General features: G+C 41.9%; 1 protein-coding gene across 1 annotated transcript in view; it reads left to right on the forward strand.

The window, feature by feature from the left end:
• RFX4 (regulatory factor X4) overlaps window positions 1-21,246 on the forward strand; it is a gene marked incomplete at both ends in the record, with an annotated part of 171,482 nt that overhangs the window by 37,431 nt on the left and 112,805 nt on the right. Inside the window, one exon of the mRNA XM_082636573.1 lies at window positions 19,061-19,121. Coding sequence (XP_082492699.1) covers window positions 19,061-19,121 — 61 coding nt within the window. The remainder of the gene's footprint in view (window positions 1-19,060; window positions 19,122-21,246) is intronic.

Here is a 21,246-nt window from a genome sequence, read left to right on the forward strand (position 1 = left end):
CAGCTGGATGGGGTAAAACAAGGCACCAGGTAGCTTTCCTCTTATGTGTTTTCCTTTTATCAGAAAACAACAACAGGGACTTCCCTGGTGGTCCAGTGGTTAAGACACTGCATTTCCATTGCAGGGGCACGGGTTCAGTCCCTGGTCGGGGAACTGAGATCCCTCATAGCATGCAGAGCAGCCAAATAAACAAACAAACAAACAAATAAATAAAAAGGAAGAAGAAGAAAACAGCTTTCCCAGAAGCCCTCTGTAGACATTTTTTTTACTTTGTTTGTGTCCAAAACTTTATCTAATCTGTAGCTGAAAGGGAAAATAAGAGAGTGAATATTTGTCAAAATAATAGAAAAGAATAGAATTACAATGGTTGGATTGCCCCCACTTCAAATCCAGCCTGTCTCTTGTTTTTATACAGCCGATGATCTAAAAATGTTCTTTTGTTTTGTTTTTTCTTTTTCTTTTATTTTTTAAATTTTCTTTTCTTTATTTATTTTTTTATACAGCAGGTTCTTATTAGTTATCCATTTTATACATATTAGTGTATTCATGTTAATCCCAATCTCTCAATTCATCAAACCACCCCCTGCCCCCACCACTTTCCCCCTTGGTGTCCATACGTTTGTTCTCTACATCTCTGTCTCAGTTTCTGCTCTGCAAACAAGTTCATCTGTACCATTTTTCTAGGTTCCACATACATGCGTTAATATACGATATTTGTTTTTCTGACTTACTTCACTCTGTATGACAGTCTCTAGATCCATCCATGTCTCTACAGATGACCCAATTTCGTTCCTTTTTATGGCTGAGTAATATTCCATTGTATATATGTACCACATCTTCTTTATCCATTCTTCTGTCGATGGGTATTTAGGTTGCTTCCATGACCTGGCTATTGTAAATAGTGCTGCAGTGAACACTGGGGTACATGTGACTTTTTGAATTATGGTTTTCTTTGGGCCCAGTAGTAGGATTGCTGGGTCATATGGTAATTCTATTTTTAGTTTTTTAAGGAACCTCCATACTGTTCTCCGTAGTGGCTATATCAATTTACAAGCCCACCAACAGTGCAAGAGGGTTCCCTTTTCTCCACACCCTCTCCAGCATTTGTTATTTGTAGATTTCCTGATGATGCCCTGATAAATCCTGATTCCTGATAAATCCTACTTGATCATGGTGTATGATCCTTTTATTCTTTATTGGATTCGGTTTGTTAGTATTTTGTTGAGGATTTTTGCATCTATATTCATCAGTGACATTGGTCCGTAATTTTCTTTTTTTGTAGTATCTCTGTCTGGTTTTGGTATCAGGGTGATGGTGGCCTCATAGAATGAGTTTTGGAGTGTTCCTTCCTCTTTAGTTTTTTGGAAGAGTTTCAGAATGATGAGTGTTAGCTCTTCTCTAAATGTTTGATAGAATTCACCTATGAAGCCATCTGGTCCTGGACTTTTGTTTGTTGGAAGATTTTTAATCACAGTTTCAATTTCATGCCTTGTGATTGATCTGTTCATATTTTCTATTTCTTCCTGGTTCAGTCTTGGAAGGTTATACCTTTCTAAGGATTTGTCCATTTCTTCCGGGTTGTCCATTTTATTGGCATAGAGTTGCTTGTAGTAGTCTCTTAGGATGCTTTGTATTTCTGCGGTGTCTGTTGTAACTTCTCCTTTTCATTTCTATTTTTATTAATTTGAGTCCTCTCCCTCTTTTTCTTGATGAGTCTGGCTAATGGTTTATCAATTTTGTTTATCTTCTCAAAGAACCAGCTTTTACTTCTGTTGATCTTTGCTATTGTTTTCTTTGTTTCTATTTCATTTATTTCTGCTCTCATCTTTATGATTTCTTTCCTTCTGCTAACCTTGGGTTTTGTTTGTTCTTCTTTCTCCAGTTTGTTTAGGCATAAGGTTAGATTGTTTATTTGAGAATTTTCTTGTTTCTTGAGGTAGGCTTGTATAGCTATAAACCTCCCTCTTAGAACTGCTTTTGCTGCATCCCATAGGTTTTGGATCATCGTGTTTTCATTGTCATTTGTCTCTAGGTATTTTTTGACTTCCTCTTTGATTTCTTCAGTGATCTCTTGGTTATTTAGTAAAGTATTGTTTAGCTTCCATGTGTTTGTGTTTTTTACATTTTTTTTCCCTGTAATTGATTTCTAGTCTCCTAGCATTGTGGTCAGAAAAGATGCTTGATATGATTTCAGTTTTCTTAAATTTACTGAGGCTTGATTTGTGACCCAAGATGTGACCTATCCTGGAGAATGTTCCATGTGCACTTGAGAAGAAAGTGTAATCTGCTGTTTTTGGATGGAATGTCCTATAAATATCAATTAAATCTATCTGGTCTATTGTGTCACTTAAAGTTTGTGTTTCCTTATTAATTTTCTGTTTGGATGTTCTGTCCATTGGTGTAAGTGAGGTGTTAAAGTCTCCCACTATTATTGTGTTGCTGTCGGTTTCCTCTTTTATAGCTGTTAGCAGTTGCCTTATATATTGAGGTGCTCCTATTTTTGAGTGCATTTATATTTATAATTGTTATATCTTCTTTTTGGATTGATCCCTTGATCATTATGTAGTGTCCTTCTTTGTCCCTTGTAACATTCTTTATTTTAAAGTCTAGTTTATATGTTATGAGTATTGCTACTCCACCTTTCTTTTGATTTCCATTTGCAGGGAATATCTTTTTCCATCCCCTCACTTTCAGTCGTATGTGTCCCTAGGTCTGAAATGGGTCTCTTGTAGACAGCATATATATGGGTCTTGTTTTTGTATCCATTCAGCGAGCCTATGTCTTTTGGTTGGAGCATTTAATGCATTCACATTTAAGGTAATTATCGATATGTATGTTCCTATTACCATTTTCTTAATTGTTTTGGGTTTGTTTTTGTAGGTCCTTTTCTTCTCTTGTGTTTCCCACTTAGAGAAGTTCCTTTAGCATTTGTTGTAGAGCTGGTTTGGTGGTGCTGAATTCCCTTAGCTTTGCTTGTCTGTAAAGCTTTTGATTTCTCTATCGAATCTGAATGAGATCCTTGCCAGGTAGCATAATCTTGGTTGTAGGTTCTTCCCTTTCATCACTTTAAATATGTCATACTACTCCCTTCTGGCTTGTAGAGTTTCTGCTGAGATATCAGCTGTTAACCTTATGGGAGTTCTCTTGTATGTTATTTGTTGTTTTTCCCTTGTTGCTTTCAATAATTTTTCTTTGTCTTTAATTTTTGTCAATTTGATTACTGTGTGTCTTGGCATGTTTCTCCTTGGGTTTATCATGCCTGGGACTCTCTGGGCTTCCTGGACTTGGGTGGCTATTTCCGTTCCCATGTTAGGGAAGTTTTTGACTATAATCTCTTCAAATATTTTCTTGGGTCCTTTCTCTCTCTATTCTCTTTCTGGGACCCCCTATCATGTGAATGTTGTTGTGTTTAATGTTGTCCCAGAGATCTCTTAGGCTGTCTTCATTTCTTTTCATTCTTTTTTCTTTATTCTGTTCTGCAGCAGTGAATTCCACCATTTTGTCTTACAGGTCACTTATCCGTTTTTCTGCCTCAGTTATTCTGCTACTGATTCCTTCTAATGTATTTTTCACTTCAGTTATTGTATTGTTCATTTCTGTTTGTTTGTTCTTTAATTCTTCTAGGTGTTTGTTCTTTAATTCTTCTAGGTCTTTGTTAAACATTTCTTGCATCTTCTTGATCTTTGCCTCCATTCTTTTTCCAAGGTCCTGGATCATCTTCACTATCATTATTCTGATTTCTTTTTCTGGAAGTTTGCCTATCTCCACTTCATTTAGTTATTTTTCTGTGGTTTTATCTTGTTCCTTCATCTGGTACATAGCCCTCTGCCTTTTCATCTTGTCTATCTTTCTGTGAATGTGGATTTTGTTCCACAGGCTGCAGGACTGTAGTTCTTCTTGCTTCTGCTGTCTGCCCTCTGGTGGATGAGGCTATCTCAGAGGCTTGTGCAACTTTCCTGATGGGAGGAACTGGTGGTGGGTAGAGCTGGGTGTTACTCTGGTGGGCAGAGCTCAGTAAAACTTTAATCCACTTGTCGGCTGATTGGTGGGACTGAGTTTCCTCCCTGTTGATTGTTTGGCCTTAGGCGACCCAACAGTGGAGCCTACCCAGGCTCTTTGGTGGGCTAATGGCGGACTGTGGGAGGGCTCACGCCAAGGAGTACTTCCCAGAACTTCTGCTGCCAGTGTCCTTGACCTCATGGTGAGCCACAGCCATGCCCCACCTCTGTAGGAGTCCCTCTAACACTGGCAGGTAGGTCTGGTTCAGTTTCCTATGGGGTCACCACTCCTTCCCCTGGGTGTCAATGCGTACACTTTGTCCGTGCCCTCCAAGAGTGGAGTCTCTGTTTCCCCAGTCCTGTCGAAGTCCTGCAATCAAATCCTACTAGCCTTCAAAGTGTAATTCTCTAGGAATTCCTCCTCCCGTTGCCAGATCCCAGGTTGGGAAGCCTGACATGGGGCTCAGAACCTTCACTCCAGTGGGTGGACTTCTGTGGTATAAGTGTTCTCCAGTTTGTGAGTCGCCCACCCAGCAGTTATGGGATTTGATTTTATTGTGACTGCGCTCCTCCTACCGTCTCATTGTGGCTTCTCCTTTGTCTTTGGATGTGGGGTATCTTTTCTGGTGAGTTCCAGTGTCTTCCTGTCGATGATTGTTCAGCAGTTAGTTGTGATTCCCATGCTCTTACAAGAGGGAGTGAGCGCACGTCCTTCTACTCCACCATCTTGCTCTCTCTTGTTTTTTTATTATTTTTATTTATTTATGTGTTTGTTTGTTTATTTTATTTTTGTTTTTTGTGGTACGTGGGCCTCTCACTGTTGTGGCCTGTCCCGTTGCGGAGCACAGGCTCTGGACACACAGGCTCAGCGGCCATGGCTCACAGGCCCAGCCGCTCAGCGGCATGTGGGATCTTCCCAGACCGGGACACAAACCTTCCCAGACCGGGTTTGATTAGCAGGCAGAAAAAATGGAAGACTAGCTATTGAGTGGCAAGCTAAATGGTGTGCTCTAGAGTTTATCTCTGAGCCACGCCAAGCAGGTAACAATGCCTTCGCAGGGTGATTTGAGAGAGGTCAAAATTCCACCTGCTGAAAAATATTTCTTCCACTGGCCTGAGTAAGAGCTGGGCATTAGCATGAGGAGAATGCTGGTTCGAATGAAGTGGAGTGGGAGGATAATCAGTTTGTTAGCCTAGAAGAGACTTTGAGCCTTTATAGATTGTGTTAGCCCACTCTCCAGTTTTATGGATGACGAAACTGAGGCTCAGAGAAGGGAAGTATTTGTCTAAAATCATACTCTTGGATAGTGCTAAAATCAATATTGTAAACCCAGGTCTTCTGATTTCTATCTAATGGTCTTCCTGTTATGTCCCTTTTAGCAGCTCAGAAAAGATCAGTTTAATTGAGTAACTAGGGCTTCAGGGAGCATGAAGAAATGGGACATGGGACATTTTGATGGAATACAGTTGGGAAGAAAACCCTGGACCAGTGAGGTCAAGCCCTGAATGCCTGATGAGTGGAAGTCTGAACGAGAGTGGATGGGTTATTTACCATAGTTAGGGTCAAATAAATTTTCATTCCCAACCTGAATAAGTTGCAGTTTACCCCTGGCAGATGTCAGCAGATCTTTATGTTTAGAAACATATGGCATGCCTACCAACAAACAGGGAGACTATGACTGTAAAATATTATCAGGTTCATAACTGGTTTGAGCATTCTATCTAGAGAGGAAAGCTTAGCAGTGTGGATTGACAAGAATTGTACAGGTTGGAACAGAAGTTTCTGTAGAAATTGGGCCCAGAAGATTCCCTGCGCACTTATTACATATAAGACTCTGTGGAAAGCCCAAAGTTATACATGGAAGGAAAGAGCAGGGAGCCAAAATTAAAATATATTCAGCATCAGGCAGCGTGCCAGGCATAATCACAGCCACTCTTTCCTCTAATACTCTGGGAGGGAGGTTTTTTTTAATCTCCATTTTACAGATGAGGAAACTGAGAATCAGAGGTTATATAACTTATAGCCTAGCAAGTAAGTGGTAAAGAGTCAAACTTAGGGCTGTCTGATTTTATAGCTGGTCCTCTGTCTACTGTATAAACTCTCTCTTCTGTGGGTCCCTGCTCTCAAAGAATTTTCATTCCAGAAGGGAAGCTAAGGCACATGCTTGAGTATTAATAATGCAAGATTGTATGTGATAAATTCAACTTGAATTACGCAAGGTGTTCTACCGTGCCATACCAGGTATGTTCCTGGACTCCAGCACGACCTCGCTGGAACCTTGTTAGAAATGCAGAATCTTGGGCCCACTCCAGACCCACTGAGGTACACTCTGCATTGAACAAACCCCCATGTGATCAGATTGCTTGCTAAAGTTTGGGAGCAGTCACAAGGTTGGAAGGTGACCAGGGAAGGCATCTCAGAGAAGGTGGCATTTGCATTGGGCCTCATAGGATCCATGTGGCTCCTTTAAGTAAGGGGCTGGGAGGCAAAAGGCCACAAGGCAGGTTTTGAGCTTGGAGAGTTTTCTACATTTTCTGGAGCATAGAGATTGAAGAATCATGGGAAACAGGGCTGAGAAGGGGAGTTTGGGCCATATTGTTGAGGGATTTGGATTCCCACAAGTGGTTTGGAGTTTGATAGTTAAGGAGCCACTGAAGGAGTTGGGTGGAAGAGTGACAGGTCAAAGTGGAGTGTTCTTTGCAGGTGGGTTAAAGCCAGGGAGGCACTTCAGGGGCTTCCACCTGGTCCAGGTGAGGAGATGAGGCTGTAGACCAGCATGGTATCAATGGGATGGAGAGAATTGGAGAGACTGGGGTGATAGGATGGGTCCAAAGAGCAGGAACCCTGTGGGATTCCTTGGGATTCCTGTTTCCCTCCTTGGGAAACAGAACAAATTAAATGTAAGCCCAAGCCCGCTAGTCTTCAGGTCATCGTTTCCTTAATATCTAAATCAAATGACTTCAGCCTCTATCTTATATCCTAGGCAGGAGTCCAGAGTTTTCCCTTTATCGTCAAGAGTTATCAGGCTCCGTGTGTGTGTGTGTGTGTGTGACCGTCCATACTGAGTCCCGCTCCCTCTGTTCTTTGACAGCTCCTAACAACTGCCATCCCCCATCCTGCCTGCCCCACTGGAATGTCCCTGCTTCCTTTATCCTCCCCAGCCCTTCACCAACTCATCATGGCAGTTACTGACAGACTGGTGGTGACAGAGGATATTTATAACACAGGGGCAGGAAAAGTTGGAATTCATCAGCACAGTGGCAGAGAACTGGGGTCACAGTGGGTCACAACCTAATGTGACTCATCATTAACATATTAAAATCTCATCACATTTCAGGGCTATATATGTGAAAGTCCCATATCTCTCTCACTCCACTCAGCATGTCAGGTTATTATTCCAATTTGGGATCTGGTAACTCCATAAGAAGGGGTTCCAGAGAAATGTGTGGTTAAACTCATCCATATTCCCATCAAGTTGTGGACAAAAGCCCCCATCCCCGCCAATAGCAGAAAGGTTCTCAGACAGCTCCTAGAGCAAGGGCAGTGCCTTAGAGTGGGAAGTCTGGGGTGGGGAAGTTCACAGAGAGTCCTCCCATAATGGCTTTTAAAAGCTGAATTGTCCTCGTGGGGTGAACGCTGCAGTTTTAGTCCTGGCTGGGAACTGAGGTAAACCACTGCTGGAGAGCTCAGGAGGCCCAGTGGTTAGGTTATGATTTAAGACAACCCACCGACTCTTCCCCTTTCTCAGCCTCCATATCTATCACGGGCTGCCCTTTCTGCCCCCTGAGTGTCTATCTGTCCTCTTCTTGAGGAGAATTAGGCTCTCTCCTCTGTGTGTGGAGCACACTGCCAGGGCCCTTCTGCACCTCTGCTCCCTCCCTCCACGGGCCCTCAATCCCTGAGGGGAAGGGAGCCTGTCTGATGGACTGTCTCGCCAGCACTTAATATGGAAGGCCTGGTACATAGTAGGTGCTCAGTGAGTGTTTATTTTATTTTATTATTATTATTTTTTTTTGCGGTACGCGGGCCTCTCACTGTTGTGGCCTCTCCCGTTGCGGAGCACAGGCTCTGGACGCGCAGGCCCAGCAGCCATGGCTCACGGGCCCAGCCGCTCCGCGGCATGTGGGATCCTCCCGGACCGGGGCATGAACCCGCGTCCCCTGCATTGGCAGGCAGACTCTCAACCACTGCGCCACCAGGGAAGCCCCTCAGTGAGTGTTTATTAAGTAATGGATGTTAGCAAAGCAAAATACTATAAAGCCACGCTAGATTACAAGTAATAGTTGTAATTCACTTTCAGTTTTTGGCACTCCAGGACCACTTAACCATTTGAAGAGGTTCTTCCTTCTGACGTTCCCTCCTTAATAGAGTCTTTTAATTTGTTCAAAATTAGGGTATTTTTGAATGGATAATACACTCATACAGTCCAAAACTCAAAATGCTGTAAAGGCGCTCACTGAGAAGTCCTGCTCTGTCCTTGCTCTGTTGTCCCTCCTGAGCTCCCTAGTGGGAAGCATTTTTATTTGTTTTTTATGCATTCTTTGAGTATTTCCAGTGTTTATTGTGTATTCTTCCAGCATTTGATTTTTTTATGCTAATAAAAATTCAAATATATGTTCTATTTTTGCCACTTTCTTACACAGAAAAAGTAGCACCCTATATGCATTTTGCTGTGACTTGCTTTTTTCACTTAATAATAAACCCTGGCTTGTTCCATAGGAGTAAGAACAGAGAGAGCATTCTCATTCTTTTCTTGCTTTTAATCTTCTTTTTTTCACAGCTGTGTAGTATTCCACTGTGAGCATGTATTGTAATTTAGTTAACTGGATGAGTGCTGGGCTGTTTCCAACACTTTTGCTGTTACAGCCAAGTTGCCGTGAATAACCTCGTGTGCGGTCGTTTCCCATGTTTCCAGGAGTAGCGGCAGGATCTGTTCGCAGACGTGGGACTGCTGGATAAAGGGCATGTAGGATTTCAGTAGATTCTGTGAAATGTCTTTCCATGTGGGGAGGCACCATTTTGCACTCCCCCTGCAAGATAGGAGGCACCTGTTTCCCTATGGCAGAAAACTTGAGGGCAGAGTTGTGTCATTGTGGTTTGGATTTTTGCCAATCCGATACATGAGAAATGGTATTGTAGTGTAGCTTTCATTTTCATTGATTGAGATTGTCTTTTCACATTTCAGGAACATTTGCATTTTTTCTACCAACTGTGTATCTTGGTCTCTTTCCTTGTGGTTTTATTGTAGCTGTTTCTACGGCGGGGAGGTGAGACCATTGTCTGTGGTTGCAGTTTTCCCGAGCGGGTTATTACCTTTGTACTTACAGTGTGTTTTTTTCCCCCACATAGAAGCTTTAGATTTTTTTACATAGTAAAATTTCTCAATATTTTCTTGTATGGCTTTTTGTTTTGTATCAAAGTTAGAAAGGCCCCTTCCTACTCCAAGATTATGAAGGAATTCACCCAGAGGAGGTGAAAGGAAGCAGGTGTGGGCCCCCTCAGAGCAATGCTGCCAACATCACAGTTTTGTTTGGGACTTAGCCCTGTTCCCACGGAGAGAAGGGTTTGCTGCCAGGGGCTGATGCACACTGCCAAAGGCCTAGTCCAGGCACCCTGAGCATCAGCTGATGCTCTTTGCAGGGGCTGGAAAGGAGGTAGATAAGGGGAAATGAAATGTTTGGCAACACCGTGTTCCCAACAGGTGAGGTCTGGCCAGGTGCAGCCTGATTAGGATAATGAAAGGAAATAGAATTAGAACTTTGAAGTGAAACTTGAGATTCACATAAATTTGAACCGTTCTTGGGATTTGGGAAGAAGTAATTAATTTAGAAATGTTCTCCGTCAATGTTAAACTCTGCCACGTTGGCTCTAGGCAGGAAGTATTCTAGAATAGGTTCCCAAATATCATGAATTCAATCAGCATAGAGGCAGAAAATAAATGATTAGGTCAATAGTTCCCTTAAAATCTCTAGTTCAGTGCCACAGGTTTAAAGAGAGAATGAGGCTCGTAAATGTTTGGATTCAGGGAGGTTGAGATGTCAACTAGCCTGGGTCCCTTTCCTGTCTCCATTGCTAAACTGTGTGACCTCAGACACATTGCTTCACTTCTCTGAGCCTCAGTTTCTTCCTCTATGAAAGGGGATAATACTCATAATTAAACCTAACATTGATTAAGCACGAAGTATATACCAAGCACCATATTTGATGTTTCACATGCATTAAATTATTCACTGTCTCAGGAAGCTATGAAAATTAAATGCAGTAATGTGAAGAGCTTTGCCCAGTGCCTGGCACATTATAAGACCCCAATGAACGTTCCCTGATAGTACTGTTATTTTATATGCTTACTGCAATCAGATGGGTAGGCTCAGCATTTGACTGTGGTTTTATCTTAGCCATTCATTCATTCCACAAATACTTTAATGTGTGGGTGCTGGAGACACAATGGCAAATGTGGTGTATGCCCTACAGAGCTTACAAACCAGCAAGGCAGATGCACTGGTCAGCACATAGCGACCACACCCTGTGACAAGGGCTTTGCCAGGGACCAGCCAAGGTGCTGTGGGAGCACAGGGGAGGAGTGGATAACTCTGGCCCAGGTGCAGGACTTGACAAACCCAGGCCTACGGGCAGGACAGGGATCCAGGTACACGACCTCTCTGGAGGAGTGATGACTGTTATTGTAATTGGGAACACTTAGATAGCACGTGCCTTGTGCCAGGAATGGTTTAGTTATAACCCTCACGATTAGGGCTTGGTACTATTATTACCCCTATTTTACAAATAAGGAAACTAAGGCACCAAAAGTTTGTTTGAGGTCACACAGCTAGCAAGTGAAGGAGCCAGAATTTGAGCCTGGAAATTTGGCCCCAGAGTCAATATTAGGAAATAGATCCAGAAAAGGGAGTAGAGATGCTCACCACTGGGAATTGGACCAGGATTCCCTGGGCGGGGACATATTAGGAATCATAATTGAAAAGTGGGAGGGAACAGAGTGTCAGGGAGAAGTCCAGGCACTGGGCAGCATCTCGGTGGGAGGAATTTTAAACAGATGCTGCTCTCCGGCTTTGGTAGGACGAGCAGGGTGGGCCTGGAGGGTGGATGGCTCAATGTGTGCCGTGAATGGCTCCAGGAGTCTTGTCAGCCTGGAATTCGGCCTTACAGGATGAATCTTGTTTGGTTTGAGGCATTTCTGCCTGTTAAAACGAAGAGGCATTTGGGAAGGCCAATTTCTAAAGTCTCTGTCAACCATGGCTATTTCCATCTTCCTAACATGCGCCCTCCTGTCCTCTTTGTCTAGCTGGCTTCTGCTGCTCCTTCACATCCCAAGCCTGGGTTCGTACCCCACACTTGGTGCTGCCATAGCATCTTGGGCCTGCCCTTCTCCGCTCTTGCCCAGGACTTGCATTTTATTTGCTGACAATTTGAGCTCAAGAGAGCAGAGACCATGTCTGCTTTTTCTCCCCGATTAGCCCCTGGAATAGGGCTGGAACACACTAGACACTCAATAAATAGTTGATGAATGAGTGCATGAGTTACCAGCACCTCTGGTGAATTAGGGTGGAGAGCCATCAGACAGGAGGGTCAGGTCTGGGTGTGACACACAGCCTCTTTGGGGGAAAAAAGGCTGGGAATGAAGTCACCAGTGTCTGCAGGGAAAGGGGCCTGCAGAGGTGGGAGGCGCCTGTTTGATGACTGAGTGGAGGGTCCCTGTTGGCTCTGGGTAGACCAGTTCTTATCTAAATACTATCAGTAGCTGCCACATGCCCACCACTGAGTGAGGTCCAGTCTCCACTCATGGGCCGCATGGCTTCCTGCAGATTTTTCAGCCTCAGGCAAAGCTCAATTTCCTTACTTATAAAATAGGGATATAGGGGACTTCCCTGGTGGCGCAGTGGTTAAGAATCTGCCTGCCAATGCAGGGGACACGGGTTCGAGCCCTGGTCCGGGAAGATCCCACATGCTGCAGAGCAACTAAGTCCGTGTGCCCACAGCTACTGAAGCCCACGTGCCTAGAGCCTGTGCTTCGCAACAAGAGAAGCCACCACAATGAGAAGACCACGCACCACAACGAAGAGTAGCCCCTGCTCACCGCAACTAGGGAAAGCCCATGCACAGCAACAAAGACCCCATGCAGCCAAATGAAATGAAATAAAATTAAAATTAAACTAATTAATAGCACTGTTGGGAGGAATAAAATGAGATGGCATATGAAAAGTGATACACAGTGCCTGGCTTAAGTACTTGGCCAGTGAAAGCTATTAGTATTGTTATGGTATTCTTTTTAAATGTATCTAGTTTTTAACATATTTTATGATATTTAATCTTCAAACCATCCTTGTAACATAAGTTATGATTCTCATGTTTTAGGTGAGGGCCCTCCAACTTGGATGAGTCAAGTGACTGCTTAGGCTCCCGCAGAGTTAGGGGCAAAGCTGGAATTCAAAGCCAGGTCGGCCTGCCCTCAAAGCTAGTTCTCTTACCAGCAGTTGGTATCAGAAATGGGCCCGAACAAAGCTTAGTTGGGAAAGAACATCTGACACAGTAGAGATGGGTATCCCCTGAATGGGAGACACTGTGGTGGAATCCCAGAATGGGGAACTTTTCTGGCTCCAGTCAATGGACCATTTGCCTTTTCCCTCCCCTAGGACTTTTCTCATGCTGCTTGCTCCCCCTGGAGTACCCCTGCCCTCAGCATCCTTCTCTCAAAGTCTGACCTGCCCTTGTAAAGGTGACTGAGTAAAACAGGTTACAAGCCAGGATGTGCTGTGTGACCCTCACTTATTTTAAGCTAGGGGTGTGTGTGTGTGTGCGCGTGCTTGGTTGTGAAAGAGAACATTGAAAAAAAGACGAGGTAAATAGGATAAAGAGTTGACAATAGTTTGTTCTATTGAGAGAGGCTTGTATGTCCAGAGATTTCTATTTTCCCTATGTATACTACTATGTATAAATAGATAACTAATGAGAACCTACTGTATAGCACAGGAACTCTACTCAGTGCTCTGTGGTGACCTAAGTGGGAAGTACATAGAAAAAAGAGGGGATGTATGTGTACGTATAGCTGATTCACTTTGCTGTATAGCAGAAATGAACACAACACTATAAAGCAATTATACTCCAATAAAACTTGAAAAAAATAAAAAAAATTTCCAAATTAAAAAGCAAATGTACATGTATTATCTTTGCAAACAGTAAACAAGGTTGTCTTTTAAATTCTGACCATCTCTTCAAGGCCAGCTCAAATGCCACCTCCTATTTGGAGCCCTGATGTCCCCTGCTGTGTGTTTGCCTTGCAGAGTCCCTGTCGATGCCATTGTGTTTGCCCCTGTAAACCTTCCTGAGCAGAGAGGCGGCCTCCCTTGCCTGCTTCCCACAGTAGATCCCAGCTGAACAGAGTCGCTCCAAGGCCTCCCAGCCAGAGCAGCCCAGGGCAGCCTTTGCCATGCAGCTCCTGCACTGATGTTTTCCAGCTCTTAGCTCTTAAGTTCATTTCACTCAATCCTCCCGAATATCTTTCCAGGTAGGCATTATTATTACTGTCAGTTTAGAGACCAGAGAGACCAGAGACTGTCTTAAAGATTGAACGGGATTACTAGGTGTCACACAGCACCGCTTCAGTGCCCTCACTCCGCTCCACCGCTTGACCAGGACCCCTGCTGCAGCCACCTTGCTTCTGGGAAGCCTGCCTGATCTTTCAGGTCCCCGTGGCTTTATCTGTCCCTCACCTTCTCCGCCCTACCCCTGACTTCATCCCACCTTCCTTGACACCTGGTTCCCATCTCTGGCCCACTCAGGGCTCAGCTTACTTGTGGCTTCTTCTCGGAAGCCTCTCTTGACAGGCACTGCTTTTTCATGCAGTCTGGGTTGGCAGGATCCTCCTTGTCTACCCACAGGACAGCATTTATCACTTCTTACTGAACTTGGCCTCTCTCTCTACTGTTTGTCTTTCTCTTCCCCCAACCAGACTAAAGGGCAAGAGCTTAATTTCTTTATTCTCAGTGTCTAGCTGGCATACATTAGGTATTCAGTGAATTTTTGTGGAATTAATTAATATGATCCCTTCAATAGCCCTTTAAAATGACCCGTTTTACAAGTGAAGAAAAATGAAGCTCAGAGGTTGAGGGGTTTTCTCAGTCATGGCCAGTAAGGTTTTAAATTGATTTTAGAATATAGATCTTTTGACATGTAGCCCACGTTGACTGATGAAATTTTTGAAATTTAAAGAAGCAGAGAAAAAAAATACCCTGCCAATTCTAGAGGGGGGACAAAAATGTAAATCATGGGCCAGCATAAGCTGGAAAGAGATATATTTAGGTTGTTTATGTATTTTTCCTTGTTTAAAAAAATGCAATTGATCTTGTTTTTTAACATAGCCTTTCAATTATTTACTTAGTGTAATTCGTAGGAGTTGGGCTTGTTAGGCCAAGTGACTGGATATTGTAGATAGCTCTCAGTATCATTGCAAAATTACTTACCAAACCACTGTACCAGTTAACACTACCTTCAGAGAAATGAGAGAATGTCAGTTTTACCATTTACACACCAGCACTGGAGATGATTATTTAAAATTTTGGTTGTTCTCAGAGGTATAAAGTTGTGCCTCATTATTATCTTCTTTTTATTTCTTGGTGAACAGCTGAGGTTGAGTATTGTTCTTTGTGTCTGTCTACCTACATTCTTATGAGACTCATGCTCCTTTTCGTGCTATTTTTTTTAAGATTGTTGAAGACAGTTGTGGAAGGCAGACTCAACTATTTAATTAAGTGTGAATGGAAGGCATTGGCTGGAGGGAACACAAAGATGACTAAGATACCATCCCTGCTTTCTTCTTTCTTTTTAAGTTGCGATATAATTGACATACAAGACACTATGTTGGTTTCAGGTGTACAACATAATAATTTGATATTTGCATGTATTGCAAAATGATCACCACAGTAGTCTAGTTAACATCCATCACCACACATAGTTACAGAATTTTTTTTCTGGTGATGAGAACTTGTAAGATCTACTCTCTTAGCAACTTCCAAATATGCAGTTCAGTGTTGTTAACTACAGTCACCATGCTGTCCACAGCATCCCCGTGACTTATTTATTTTATAATTGGAAGTATATACCTTTTGACTCCCTTCATCTGTTTCGCCCCCCACCTCCCCACCCCCGGGCAACCACCAGTCTGTATCTGTTCTTTTTATCTATGAGCTTTTTTTGTTGTTCCACATGTAAATGAAATCATATGGTATTTGTCTTTCTCTTACTTAATTTCACTTAGCATAATGCCCTGAAGATCCATCATTATTGTTGCAAATGGCAAGATTTCATTCTTTTTTTTTTGCGGTACGCGGGCCTCTCACTGTTGTGGCCTCTCCCGCTGTGGAGCACAGGCTCCGGATGCGCAGGCTCAGCGGCCATGGCTCACGGGTCCAGCCGCTCCGTGGCATGTGGGATCCTCCCGGACTGGGGCACGAACCCGTGTCCCCTGCATCAACAGGCAGACTCTCAACCACTGTGCCACCAGGGAAGCCCTTCATTCTTTTTTATGGCTGAATAATATTCATATATATATATAATATATTTTCTTTATCTATTCATCTGTCATTGGATGCTTAGGTTGTTTCCATATCTTGGCTATTGGAAATAGTGCTACAGTGAACATGGGATGAAGATATCTTTTCTTATTAGTGTTTTCATTTTCTTCAAATAAATACCCAGAACTGGAATTGCTAGATCATGTAGTAGTTCTATTTTGAATTTTTTGATGAACCTCCATGCTGTTTTCCATAGTGGCTGCACCAATTTACATTCCCACCGATAGTGCGTGAGGGTTCTCTTTTCTCCTCATCCGCACCAGCACTTATTTCTTGTCTTTTTGATAATAGGCATTCTAAAAAGTGTGAGGTGTTATCTCATTGTGGTTTTGATATGCATTTCCCTGATGATTAGTAATGTTGAGCATCTTTTCTTGTACCTATTGGCCATCTGTATATCTTCTTTGGAAAAATGTCTATTCAGATCTTCTGTGCATTTTTCAATTGGATTGTTTGGCGGGGTCAGGGGGTTTGCTATTGAGTTGTATGAGTTCTTTATATATTTTGAATATTAACCCCTTATCAGATACATGATTTGCAAATATTTTCTCCCATTCAGTAGGTTGCCTTTTTGTTGTTGTCGCTGATTTCCTTTGCTGTGCAGAAGATTTTAAGTTTGATGTAATCCCACTTGTTTATTTTTTGCTTTTGTTGCCTTTGCTTTTGGTATCAAATCCAAAAAGTCATCACCAAGATGAATGTCAAGGAGCTTACTGCCTATGTTTTCTTCTAGGACTTTTATGGTTTCAGGTTTTACATTCAAGTCTTTAATTGGTTTTGAGTTAATTTTTGTGTATGGTGTAAGATAGCGGTCCAATTTAATTGTTTTGCAAGTTGCTGTCCAGTTTTCCCAACACCATTTATTGAAGAGACTGTCCTTTCCCCATTGCATATTCTTGGCTCCTGTGTCATAAATTAGTTGGCTGTGTGTGGGGGTTTATTTGTGGGCTCTCTGTTTTGTTCCATTGATCTATGTGTTTGTTTTTATGCCAGTATTTTACTCTTTGGATTACTATAGCTTTGTAATATAGTTTGAAAACAGGCCTCCTTGCCTTCTTAAGTAGGATCTTCTTAAGTAGGATACGCAAGTCAGAGAGATGGATATGGATATGGATATGCATAGAAATAATGATCCAGATGGCTAAACCATTCGACTAAAAGACAAGTAATGGGGTACAGAAGAACAGAGTTAGGATTAATGATTCCTGACTTGGAGGCTTTGGAGAGGTGGTGTTGTATATTCTAAACTGGAAAGGATGACACACATTTACAAGTAACTCCAGGTTAACGAAGCAGCATGAACAGATGTTGAGCCCAATCATGTATTGGGACGTTTTGTGCCTGAGAACATTTGGTGTTAGCGTTGTACCAGTTTAACATGGTTTTGGAGGCAAGAAAGTGAATACCCAATGAAAAGAGGATTGATTAACTCAGCAAATTGTATTATCTCATAAAGAGGCAGCAGTTTTTAGGGTGGGTTCATCAGAGGCACATCATGACATTCAGAATCCCCAGGTTTTCCCCCTTTTTCTCTCTGCCTTGCTTGGCATTGACTTTGTCCTCAGGCTGCTCTTTTCCCAGTTGAAAGTTTGCTGCTTCGCTCCAATTTTCTACTCACAGCTGTGTTCAAAAGCAGGACAGACCAGTGTGTCTCTTCTGTTTCTTCCCCTCCTTCCTTCCTTCCTTCCTCCCTCCCTCCCTTCCTTCAGTTTTGGAGGCCAGAAATTCGACATCAAGGCCCCCATTCCTTTTTGTTAGGGAAAAATAACTTTCCCAGAAGCACCCAGAGGGCTGCTTCTTAATCTGATAGGCCACATCACCATGTCACATGCCCCACCTAATCCATCAGGGGCTAAATGACATAAAATTACCATGATAGCTTTAAATGAATCAACATTCATCTCTCTAGGATTTGAGAGGGGATAACCCTCCCTGAACACATGGTCCCCTTTAAATTCGGATTCTATTAATAAGGAAGAAGGTGAGTATGTACAGTTGTTGAATGAGCAACAACAATATCTTCACAGTTTTTATGAGCAGACATTTGAATCAGAATTATACCAATACTGATAAGCTTTCATCAAGAAAATGTTTTCTGAGGGCAACTTTATTAAGCTACTTCATTTGCAGTATATTTTACTTTCTTCCACTTTCATTTTAGTTTTACTTAAATTATTTTCACAAGTACAGATTCTTTCCCATATAATCTTATACCACAGATTTATTTCATTGACTGTTTTACATGTTCTTATTAAATTTTGTTGATTATATTTGTAGGTTTTAACATTATTTTCTTTTGAGACTGTTATTTGTACCAGTTTTCTTGGGTCAGATTTTGTGGGTCAAGAAATTTTATTATTTTTTTATTTATTATTATTTTTTGCTGCGCCACGCGGCTTGCAGGATATTAGTTCCCCTACCAGGGATCAAACCTGCGCCCCTGAAGTGGAAGCATGGAGTCCTAACCACTGGAGTCCCATCAGGGAATTCCCTAGAAATTTAATTTTATGTTATTTCTATCAGTAATCTTCATTAAGAATTGGATACAACTAATTAAATCTATTTCTCAGTTAATTCATGATAAAACTGTGAGCAGTTCTTCTTAAGTATGCAAAGATTGATCTGTTGTTCAGATTGCTGTGTTCCAGAGGTCTGCAAACTAGAAACCCACAGACCAAACCTGGCCTGACACCTGTTTTCGTAGGGCTGTAAACTAAGAATGATTTTATAGATGGATATTTGTAATCTGTTGGATGAAAGGGAATGTGAGCTTTGAGCCACCAATTAAGAAAAATGTTACCTGCTCCCCCAAATTAATTTCATTTTTAATTAATAGACCTGTATTACAAAAATTATAATCAACTAGTATTATATTTTGAATTTTGTCAATATGGAAATGGAATTTGTTTTCTCTCTTGTTATATAAATATTACATAATATTTTTGATTTTGCCTCTTGGCTCCCAAATCCTAAAATATTTACTAACTGGCTCTTTACAGAAAAAGTTTGCCAACCCCTATTCTATTGTATTGCTAACCTGATTCTTCTGAACACTTACACTCTTCCTTCCCTACACTAACTGTCTGTTCCATTGGAGTTACAAGAAACAAATAGTGTGCGAAGTCAGTGTGTTCTTAGGGTCAAAATCATCGTGTCAAATGTCCAGCTTCAGTTGCGAACACAGCATGTTGGGGGAGTGCAGTCATATTGTTCAGTGATGAAGAGAGATAGCTCTTCAAACTGTAACGTGTTATGTCAAATAAAAATACAAATTGATATAAGAGTTTTCCGAAAAAGTCAGTTTCTCCTTTTTTTTAAATTAAAGTGTGATAAATCTAACATGTTAGAAAAGCCAAAATATCATTGCTTTCAAAGCAGCAACATTTGAGGGCAACATAGTCTTTTGAGACTTGGGAGAGTGAAAAGGCCTTGTATGTTTTCCAATAAAGTTCACTCCTTTTTCTTTCATTTAACAGATGAGGAGAAAGAAAATAATAGAGCATCCAAGCCCCACTCCACTCCTGCTACTCTGCAATGGTAAGTTCCATTCTGAGCAAGTTCTCTCTTGATGGGAAGCTCATATAACTATGTCCTCCTACAGATAGGACAGCATATTACTTGGATATTTTAACATTGTCATAATAACTTGACATCCAATAGCCCATATGCAATCAGTTTAATTTGTAAGTATGCATAAAATACTCAACTTAGATATAGACAGGAGATTTGAATTTTCATATTTATTTTATTTGGGAATAGATTTTTTTCCATCATCAAAACACTGGCAAGGACTGGATTCTACATGGATGTTATTAATTGATTTTAATAGAGTCTATTATTTTAATAAATAATGTTGCAGCCAATTATAGAAACATAGGTCTGTTCACCCCTACCAACGAACTCTTAATAAATTAATAATTTATTGCAACTATACTACATTTATTTTAACATTAATACAAATTATCTACTTGAGTGGCTCTCCCTTTAATATTTGGAGTTCCTGGACTTGATGTTATAGTTAATGATGTTGTTTAAGTGTTTGCACCCATGTTTGGTATTTACAGGTAAATTCTCCTCTAAGAATTTTACTTAGAAATTATGTTGTAGCTTTGAACACCAAAGCTATTCTATACCTGAGACTCACCTCTCAGAAGAACTTGTCAGTTAAGGGCTATTACTACTCTAGTTCAGCCCAGCAAAGCTGAAGGAAGTAAGGAACAAAGGGGAAGGAGAGAGAAGTGGGGAGGGGAAAGGAATGAATCTACTGTGTGCCAGCCTGCATGCTAGGCACTTTGTATACATGCCTCATTTCATTCTCACAATTCTGTGAAGTTGGTATTGTTATGCCCATTTTACAGATGAGTAAAATAAAGCTTAGACAGTTAAATCATTTGCCTGAATATACACATAGCCATGAAGTGGCAGAGGCAGGAACCTGGCTGGATCACTTTAATTGCAAAGCCTATGCTTTTGAAGAAAGGAAGAGAAAAATCAGGAAGGATGGAGAAGAGAGAGTAGATCAGAAAAGGAAGCAGATTGGCTTTAATGAGCAAATCATATTAGATTCTTTTGACTAAGAATGAGTCATTGACTAAGAATGACTAAGGTGAGAGGAAAACAACATTGGGAGAAAACATTCACAAATGTAACTCAATCTTCTCTAACAAGAGTCTCAGTAGTCAACTTGTTTTGCTACAAGGATAGCAGAGGTTGTGTTCAAGAGCTCCATTTCCAGCCTTTTGGCTTGTTTCCATCAGTTTGTCCCTACATTCTTTTTCTAATTGCATTTGCTGCTTTTTGCTTTATTTAAAATTCTACTTTACTTCCCGGGTCAAATCTCTCCCTGCACCCTTCCCCCCCAAATTATGGTCACACAGATTCTCATAATGCTAGCACATTGAATGAGGCATCAACATAAAAGACTTGGGGAGTGAGAGTTTCTAGAAATGCTAGGAATCAACAGACACTCTTGCTCTAATAACCTGAACATGTCGTACATTTCAGAATAAAACATTTGAAAGGGACTAGAAGAAAATCACCTTGTTCATGTCTGTTTTTCTGTGATTCTCTGACATTTGCCTGGCAATAACAAGGCTGTAGATAGAGTAATCTCTTAAATCACACTGCCAGGAATTAACTCCCAGCTCTGCTTTTCTAGCTGTGTGACCTTGGGCAAGGTCCTTCACCTCTCTGTGCCTCAGTCTACCTGTAAAATAGAGATGGCAGTAGTATTTACCTTATATCAGGGGTCCCCAACACCCGGGCCGCGGACCGGTACTGGTCTGCAGCCTGTTAGGAACCCGGCCACCCAGCAGGAGGTGAGTGGCAGGTGAAGCTTTTTGTGCCGCTCCCATCGCTCGCATTACCGCCTGAACCATCCCCCCGCCGCCCGCCCATCCATGCAAAAATTGTCTTCCATGAAACGGGTCCCTGGTACCAAAAAGGTTGGGGACCACTGCCTTCTGGGGTAGTCACAAAGAGGAAGTGAGTTCGTATATACAGAGTGCTTGAACAGTGTCTGGTGTAGGGTGGGTGCTAGGTAAATCTTAGCAGCCATGGATCGCTCAGCAGACCTCTTCCTTCTGAGTCCCACAAGGACATCCCAGAATAGGGCTTCCCTCCTTCCTGACATATGCATTGTCAGTTCTCCTTCTACTGTACG

Source organism: Mesoplodon mirus, assembly GCF_964341445.2.
Source record: "Mesoplodon mirus genome assembly, chromosome: 11".
NCBI lineage: Eukaryota > Metazoa > Chordata > Mammalia > Artiodactyla > Ziphiidae > Mesoplodon > Mesoplodon mirus.